Raw genomic sequence first — 10,121 nt, forward strand, 5'->3', positions numbered from 1 at the left:
AGAACTAATGTGATAACAAACCCAGCAACTAACCATGAGTTCTGACCGCTACCATGCTCCATGCATAAAAAAATCTGGTTCAACAAACATTTCAAAGAATTTGCAAAGACAAACCAATAAGATATCCCTGAAATTTTGACAAGGACTACTGTCAATTTATGGAAGAAAGTTTAAAAGCTAGTGCGAACTACATTTTATTGATAAAATTCACATGAATATAACATAATGCATGCCATCTTCATATCTACAATATTCACATATAAAGGAATTATAGATAAAAGAACAAGAGACTACAAACTGAAAGCTATTACAACAATAATATAGTTGCAGCTGTGCACTCTTACAAGCATATGCCTGAAAATTAAAACAACCAGCAAATGCATTTTGGTTACCAGTTGAAGCACAAAAGCTCAAACGCTTGAAGTGCATCATCAATAAGCAGGGACTGCAGTCGCCGGCATTCCAAAGCAAGGTTTGGCTTTCATAGGACACTGCCTTGAGATTAAGCAACAATATGTAACAAAACTGTGGTCCTATCATCAGCTTTCAAAATAGCATGCTATCACCTCAATCCCCTAGACTTGTTGGTGCAACTTTCCCTGAAATATGCAAAATGGATTTCAAATTCATAAGAGATGAATAAATAAAAAGGTGATGCAAGCATATCCAAAACTAAAAACAGAATGAACAACGTTGAGCATGCTAATTTTGAGACACCACATGCATTATGTGGTGTTTCCTTGCTCACAAATTTCACGCAAAGCAGATTACAACTCAAATGAAAAATTATCAATAAAAAGGGTAAATTCGAAATCATTCATACCCATCACCGAAAGATATCAAGAATAATTTCTTTCTTCAACACCTTTAAATTAAAAATGGTCTAACAGTGAATAAGTGAATGCCAATTAACAGATTAAAACAATTTTCATATGGACATGAACAATTCGAACATCAAACAGTTTTCTAGCAAATTAATCAACATCCTCCAGTAAATCCAGCAAATAAATTTTCACCTGCACAGAACAGGAAGCGGACATCAGAACGAGTTCATCTCCAAACAATAAGTCCTTCTCTTAACCAGCATCTTAGCCGCAGTCCCATAAGGCTCTTCAAAAGCAGTTGATAACCAAGAAGCATCCGAAATCTCCTTTTTCGAAGCAGATTCTTCACTAGGCCTAATAGCAACCAGAGTGGCGCCTTTTAAAACAACCCCATCAGGCAATTCCAAATGAGGAGCATACCAAAGTCTCATATTCAATGATGGCACCAGCGTCCTTTTTGAAGCAGAAGAAGCCGATAATGGCTTCACTCTTAACTCCTCAAGCTGCTCACCGTTCATACAAAGCACCCCTTGTCCATCCGCATCGGTTAAAACCAAGCTATCCAGCATCTTATGCTCCGCAATTATGGATTGCAGCAAATAATGCCTTGCTGATGCTGCGATCAACGAACTAATAGTCCAAACAACCCTTAATTTCAAGCCTCCGTTGGTATAAAATGACTCGGGGATACTACCATTATCATCGCCGTTGTTGATGTTATAATCGATGCCGAATCCGTCATTCCCATGCTCCGATACTTGCATATGCACAGTGTTTAAAACAGAAGCAGCTCCGAGGATGACGCAGTTATCAAGGGTTGATCCGAATTCGGCTCTCCATTTCAGCATAACTCCGTCGTCGATCCCTAACTCGCCGCCGGGTAATTCAATTCGGAGGAAACGAAGGTCGTTGAAATTTCGAAGCACTTGCGTCGGAGAATGATGGGTAACCCCACCTTGGTCCATTTCCCCATCATCACCACCACCGAGACCGACAGATAAAGAGGAAGATGTAGAGGTAGTAAGCGTTTTGTTGAGAGAGTGGCGTTCGGGGCCGAGGAATTGGCCCAAAGCTTGGAGGGGCTTGACAATGCCACCAAAAAAGAGACGGAAAAGGTTGGTAAAGGGACCGGCGGTACGTGATTTGACGGACGAAGAAGGGGAGGAATCGTCGTCGGAGATGACGCAATCAACACGAACGACGACGTTTTGAACTTGAGGGACGAGGGCGTGGAATCGACTCGAGACGACGCAGCAGCGGCCGAGGGCTTTAACGTCGCCGATGATGTTGAAGACTAGAAGGAGAAGAGAATCTGGGAGACGGTCGAAGTGATCGATAGGTTCCGGGTGGTTTCCATGGATCGGATCTGAACAAAACGAAGCCATCTGTTTAATTTTCGTTAAGTATCTGGCCAACGGAATTCTTTAAGAAAAATATTTGGATCTACTCTATGGGGGAACTGGGTTTAAGGGAAGGCAAAGGTCGAGGGATTTGGGAATTGAAGAAATTTGGGGCGAATGGTGTGATGTCGTCGTTTGTAAGTTGGGGGTGGGGTGGAAAGAGCGCTTGGGACGGGATCACATAGATTTTAGGGTTAATATCTTTTTGCCCGTTGTCTTTGGCTTCCTATGCAATTTAACCATCGACTCTTTTTCTTTTACAATTTAACCTCTGATTTTGGCTTTAACTGTCTCTCGAATTTTTTTACAATTTAATTCCTAATTTTTTTTAACATAAATTGAACCTCAATTCTTTTTTTATTAATTTAGAATGATTATGAGATAATATATTCTAAAAACTCTCAATAATTTGACAATAAAAATTTATCACCCTAGATAGATTAGTTAGTGCAAATTAAACCATCATAAATATTCAATATCTTAAAAATTAAAGTAACATTTACATATTGATATCAATAATCTGAATTTTATAATATTCATTTCTCGAATATCAATAATCTTTTTGGCACTCACTTGTAATATATACTTATAATTCGAAATTTAATTATATCCAGGGGTTAGGTTTCGATATTGTATTCTGAATTCCATATTTAAAAAAAGAGAAAATAATCTCAGTGATCGAAAATGTCTTATAATATACGATTTTAATCAATTTTTTTTGGATTTGCCAAAATGACCAACAAAATCGTAATGCGACCTTAATTTCGCAACGCAAACTCTAATTTTTCAACTCAGTTTCCAAATTCGCAACTCGATTTTGCGATAGTCCAAGTTCGCGTTGCGATTTTCCAAATTTACGTTAGTCCAAATTCGTTGCGATAGTCCAAGTTTACGTTGAGATAGTTGAAGTTCGCGTTGCAATTTTCCAAATTCGTTGCGATAGTCCAAGTTCACGTTGCGATTTTACAAATTCGTTGCGATAGTAGAAGTTCGGGTTGCAATAGTCGAAGTTCGCGTTGCGATTTTTCAAATTCGTTGCGATATTCCAAGTTCACGTTGCGATTTTTCAAATTCGTTGCGATAATCGAAGTTCGCGTTGCGATTTTCCAAATTCGTTGCTATAGTCCAAGTTCGTGTTGCGATAGTCCAAGTTCGTGTTGCGATAGTCGAAGTTCGCGTTGCGATAGTCGAAATTCGCGTTGCGATTTTCCAAATTCGTTGCGATAGTCCAAGTTCACGTTCGAAGTTCGCGTTGCGATTTTCAAAATTCGTTGCGATAGTCTAAGTTCACGTTGCGATTTTCCAAATTCGTTGCGATAGTCCAAGTTCGTGTTGCGATAGTCCAAGTTCGCGTTGCGATTTTCCAAATTCGTTGCGATAGTCCAAGTTCACGTTGCGATAATCGAAGTTCGTATTGCGATTTTTCAAATTCGTTGCGATAGTCGAAGTTCGCGTTGCGATTTTCCAAAATCGCAACGACTGGTGGTATTGCATTTGTTTCTTAAGAATTTTCTCTAAAAAGATAGTATCCGCGCGGACGTGTCGAAGACACGTATTACCACGACCACGACCCGACCCGGGACGGGACGGCGACGGTGCGCGAGAGTCCCCCTTGTTCTCTTCCACTCAACAAGAAAGTGAGAAATCCAAGCCTTAAATACTCATTCCCAATAGTATTTCTAATAATATGTGGGATTGAACATTGCCAACACTTGGGAATCTTTTACACTATCGCAACACATTCTTTATTGTTTCAAACTAAGATCTTACAAATGGCTTGTGAATCTTATACACTATCGCAACACATTCTTTATTGTTTCAAACTCCACGTAAATTTAGAATAGTTAAAATGTAAACTTATTTTGGATTTTTCACTATCGCAACACTTTTTACTATTGCAACAACACGTTTTTCAAACTCTCGCAACACATTTTAACTATCACAACACATTTTTCAAAATCATGTTGAGAATCTGGATATTCGCGTTGCGAATTTGAAAACTGAGTTGAAAAATTAGAGTTTGCGTTGTGATTTTGTTGGTCATTTTGGTAAATTCCAAAAAAAGTTAATTAAAATCGTATATTATAAGACATTTTCGGTCACTAAAGTTATTTTCTCTTAAAAAAAATCCATGCAAACCCAGCTAAATCTCACGAGGCAATTATATGATCAACAAACAAAAATAATTAAGATTTGTACAGTCAATTTAAAAGTTATAAACATTATTAATAATAAAAAGTTTTTTGCTTTAGGTAGATCAATTCAAAATGTTTTTCGTGTCACTGGTTTAATCACTTACATATTTGTTTTGCAGATCTATCTACCAACTTTTTGCTTAAATACTTTCCCAACAAATTGTGTATTACAAAAATAAATAAATTCCACTGTTAAGCTTTATATTATATGTAAATTGAGATTTAATTTTAAAATTATCAGTTTTAGTTTTTATATTTTTCATTTTATAATTTTAATCATAAATTAAATAACACTATATAAATAATATAATTAAATTACACGGTTTAAAATGATCAACTCAAATAATAATACTTAAATCTACAATTTATTCATAATACATGAACTATAGTAAAATTTAATTTTAACATTCATTAATGTATGACTCGTGATTAATGTTTTTATAGTATAAGATGATTACGAGATAATATAAATTCAAATAACTTTTTAACTTATTGACAACGCATGCACCCTGCAGACGCAACTATTCGAACTCATGACTTCTAAAAAGAATAATATTTCCTTTTAGATAATTAATAACTAATAGAAAATTCTAACCTTAGAAAACATGACCAAACTAACATGAAACAAATTTAAAGGAAATGAACAATCAAAGAGTGAAATGTTTGTATATAATTGTTTTTAGGCTTAAACCGAAAAAAATACTTAAACTATGCTATTTTTTTCTTTATGTACCTAAACTATTTTTAGTCAAATTAGATACTTAAACTATTATATGTAACCACTTTAAGCATCTTAACTATTTTTTGGTTAAAATAAATCCCTAAACTATATCTTTTTTACTTTAAGCCCCTAAAATATTTTTTCGATCAAAACAAATACTTAATTTTGTACGACGTGTCAACATCTTATTGGTTGAAAAATAGTTTTCTAACTAAAAAATATTAAGAGTTAAAATAATTAAATATAACAGTTTAAGTACCTAGTTTGACTAAAAAATAGTTTAAATACCTAAAACAAAAAAAAGTAACATAGTTTAGCAAATTATACTTTAAGCATTGTCTTTATGATTTATATAAAGAGAAAATAACTTCAGTGACCGAAAATGTCTTATAATATACGATTTTAATCAACTTTTTTTGGATTTGTGAAAAAAACCAACAAATTCGCAATGCGAACTCCAATTTCGCAACACAGTTTCCAAATTCGCAACACATAAGTCAAATTTGCAAAGAGCGTTTATTTTCGCAACGCGAATTTATTTTCGAATTCGAAACACGAATATTAATTTGTTACACAAATGTAAAAAGTATATCCCGTAAATCGTAACTCATAACTTAAAATCCTAAATCACAACTCAATCTCATCTCCATCTCTCACTCTCTACGGTGACATCCGTCCCCATATCCGGCGACCCCCCCCTCTATCTCCATCTCTCAGAGCCACCATCTCACAACCATTCACGGCTACAAATGGAAAATCAACCACCGAGTGTTAGTTTTTTTAATTATTTTTAATTTGAAATTTTTGTATTATTATTAGATTTTTCATATTTAAATTGATGATAAATTCACTCATAATTTCAATATATAGATTAACCATTTCACTTAGATTGCTTAGTAAATTCATTTGGTTGCTGCCAATACTGCTAAACTATTTAGTCTTTAACCCTGTGAAGTTAGTATTTGTCTTTTGGTTGAAGTAATACAATTCATTCGAGTTTCAATTTGCAGAAGAATAGTAGTTTTTGAAACTTAAATTCGCAACACGAAAATCGCAACGCGAAAATGAAATTCACAACGCGATTTTAGTTTTCGCGTTGCGATTTTCTTTTTGGCGTTGCGAATTTCATTTTCGTGTTGCAAATTTAAGTTTCAAAAACTACTCTTCTTCTGCAAATTGAAACTTGAATGAATTACATTACATCAACCAAAAAACAAAGACAAATACTAACTTCACAGTGTTGCGAATTTAAGTTTCAAGAATAAACTATTACTCTTTATGTTGTCCTTGAACTTGCACTAAACCTATATGTTGTCCTTTTAAATGTTTATATAAGTGCTTACTTCCGGAATGTTACATGATGCATTTTGTAAACTATGATAGAATAATGACTTGGGTGAATACCAGGCTAGTTTGAAACATATTTGGCTATATTTTCCCTGTTTAATATCATGTCTGTTTATTGTTTATAATTTATAGTTTTTGGTATATCTAACTTGGTATGTTTATTATTTTTGTTAGAATTTTTTTTCGGCTGCATTGACTTTAAGGAATAAATTAAGCCTAGTCACTACAATTGTGTCGACACTTACACCTGTATAAAGAAATTTGTTTGAGAATACTTGTTTCGGGCCATGGATGAAAGTACAACATCCAGGTGTAGATGTTATGTTGACTCATTTGTTTCTTCAGACCATGACTAACAATCTACCCGAGGGGCTACAACGTGGTGATGAAGAGATATGGTTTCATTTTCCACCGGCGTATACTCGCTTTGGGCGGGAGGAGTTTTGCTTAGTAACTGGTCTACGTTTCGGACGACACGATGAAGTAGGTCCGTACACTAGTCATATCGCCCACCCATCATGGTTATTTCGGGTTTTTCCTGAGCTGGCAAAGGGAAGCCCAATTTACACGTCGACGATTTAAGAAGATTACTTCTTAAAGATTGTTTTAGTCGGATGAAGACCTTGATGTTGTCCGAGTATGTCTTTTATTACTTTTTAATGTCGGCTTTTTAGCCAAATAGGGCAGACAACCTATTTCTCAGGATTTAATATTATTGGTAGATAACCTATATGCATGGAACGTGTTTCCGTGGGGTTCATATCTATGGAAAACTACTTGGAAAAAATTGTCGTCTGCCTTTGAAGACCGTCGTAGTTTGCATGGCCATGGTTCCAAATACACTTTGGTAGGCTTTATTTGGGCCTTTAAGGTAAGAATTTCTATATAATGTTTCCAAAATTATAATTAATTAGATTATTTAACAATTACTAAAATTAATGTTTATGTATTATATTGTTTGTAGATTTAGATATTTGAGGCTTTTCAGCATACGTACATATGCCATCAAAAATTTAAATGATATTCCTATGGCTATTACCTGGAGGAGGATCTGGTTGTTGGATTGGGAAGATTTATTACCATATACGATGATGAATGATGTAAGCTAACACAAATACCATAATATATAAACAAGTTATTACTAGTAGATGTTTGACTTTGTTTGGGTTTTTATATTGTTAGGAGGCAAACTATCCATTACAAAGTTACGAAGGCTGACACCCACAGAGACTGAGCTTGCCAATGATTGGCGGCAAGCTAGTAGGCGTTTGTTTGATGGGACGGATGATGAGCACCCCCCACTTCGAGAGCTATCACCTGATCGGGCCGATTCTACAACTCGACACCGAAAGTCATCACATGATCGAGCCGATTCTACAACTCGACACCGAGAGCCATCACATGATCGAGCCGATTATACACCTAGACACCGAGAGCCATCACCTAATCGAGCCGATTATACACTTAGACACCGAGAGCCATCACCTATTCCATCATATCATCGAGCCTCTTCTCTACCATTACCTCATGATAGGCGACCGGGAAAGATGCCACGATATTTGTGTCCCTGTTCTCCACCTCCACGGGATGAGTTAAGGGAGTTACGTAATGAGGTCAGTGCTTTGGGTGATGAGGTGGTACTTTACGTGAAGACACTGGTGCATGGCGTGATGAGGTACGATATTTACGTGGTGAGGTATCTACTTTACGTGATGAGGTAGCCGCTCTACGTGAGATTGTTTCATTGTTACAGAATGAGGTTCATACTCTACGCAATGAGGTATGTTTGTTTAATTTTATAAGAAATACTATACTAAAAATGCAAACAACCTTTTTTTGGCATTATTTATTTATTTATTTATTTACTGATTTATGTATTAATTTATTTTTAGCGGCCCGATAAGGTAGGTGCTTTACGTCGGGTTTTTCTTGCACAACAGGGATCACACATCAGACGTCATGGATGTGCCATTACGTCTCCTTTCACCCCAATAGTTCAAGACTGCATAAAAAGAAGCTCGATCCACATACCATTGTTTAGGATCCACCTCCCATTGTTCAGGATTCACCTGTCATCGTTCAAGAGGTACCTCTCATCGTTCAAGAGGCCCCTCCCTTCGTTCAGAAGGCCCCTTCCATCGTTCAGGATCCACCTCCCACCGTTCAGGATCCACATGGCATACTATGTCGACATATTGGTAAACCCCCTTTTGTTCCCGGTATGATGGATCAGAGTTGACTTTCGTATCAGTTACCGACCACTAACATTCCCCAGTACGAGATGAGCACACTACCGGACACAATTATGGATAATACCCTTTGGGCTAAGACCGCAGTTGATTTTTATCTACATGAGCGGAGCCAGGGGTGCTACACTGACATATACAAGATCGACAATATACATATGTTCCTTAAGCGGTCTTGGTGGGGTGTTTTATTAGGGGTTGAAGAGAATGGCTATTTCGAATGGGGGTATGTATTATATTCTTCTTATATTGATTTTGATTTTTTTTAAAAATTTATTAAATTCACTAATATATGTATTTTTTTATAAAACAACATATTGATGCATGGGTGTCATGTCTTCTGGTTATAAGGAAATTGAAGAAAATCAAAAAGACGCGATGTACTATTATGTATTCGTCTTTTCACGTAGCTCACTTGCAGGATCAGAGAGACGATTCATATGCGTTGGGTAATGGCAAAGCTATCATTTATCCTGCGTGGTGGGAGGTCGATAAGGTTAGTTTATTTTTCCATATTTAATGGTGCTCATAATTTTTTTTGATGTGCGCAATTGAATTATTATTTATTATATTGCAGGTGTTTATCCCTGTTATGAAACGTCGTCATTGGATTCTCGTCGAGCTTCTCCTATCCCTGAAGACGATAGTATATGATAGCATGTTGAATTACATACCATTGTTGATTTGAAAGATATTATTTGTAGGGGATGGATGAATCATTTGGCTAAATACTTGGATGCGATTGATTATTGGACTAATTCAGGAAACAGGAAGCCAAATAAGTTAAAAGTTACAATGATAAGACGAGACAGCGCCACAAAAAATTTCGAGAGCCAGAGGGGATTGTGGTCCTCTTGTATGCATGTGCTTGGAACGTGTGACGAGAGGAGGTAAACAGTTTCTACCTCTAACAGATAGAGATAGAGGTGCAGTAGGGTTGTGGTTTCGACATTTTATGGCTAGAGAGATATATGCGAGACGTTGCCTACCTGCATCGGTGCTGAAATGTGCATAAAAAACCATTTGTTATTGGTAAGTTTGAGCAAATGTTGCTAACATATATACTCTTTGTTTTATATGAAATATTGATCAAAAATAGTTTGAAAAATGTTTGGTTAAGTACCTAGAATTCAATAATTTCAGCTCATATATGTTGGTTTTAGATGTGTAGAAAATCTCATGGCCATAACGTTTCTGCAGGTTAATCCTTCAAGTGAGCTGCGTGAAATTGATGTATTTGGACGTAAGACCCCTATTGTTAGGAGCATTTGGATGTACTGTCTGGGGCAAATTAATGTATCAATGTGTTGTCAAGTGTAAATAAGAATTGTTTTTTTTGTTTAATTGATTTGTTGTTTAATTTCAATCTTCATTATATTGAAGGCAAA

General features: G+C 36.0%; 1 protein-coding gene across 1 annotated transcript; it reads right to left on the reverse strand.

Moving 5' to 3' along the window:
- Positions 1-451: 451 nt before the first annotated feature.
- Positions 452-2,362, reverse strand: LOC120195103 (F-box protein At5g46170-like). Its single transcript, XM_039197210.1, has 2 exons — positions 1,017-2,362; positions 452-599 (listed from the first exon to the last, which is right to left on the reverse strand). Exon 1 carries the CDS (start codon positions 2,207-2,209, stop codon positions 1,040-1,042), a length of 1,170 nt encoding a protein of 389 aa, XP_039053141.1. The 5' UTR covers positions 2,210-2,362; the 3' UTR covers positions 452-599; positions 1,017-1,039.
- Between the last annotated feature and the right edge of the window lie 7,759 nt (positions 2,363-10,121).

Source organism: Hibiscus syriacus, unplaced genomic scaffold (genome assembly GCF_006381635.1).
Source record: "Hibiscus syriacus cultivar Baekdansim isolate YM2019G1 unplaced genomic scaffold, ASM638163v2 tig00117005_pilon, whole genome shotgun sequence".
Classification (NCBI taxonomy): domain Eukaryota; kingdom Viridiplantae; phylum Streptophyta; class Magnoliopsida; order Malvales; family Malvaceae; genus Hibiscus; species Hibiscus syriacus.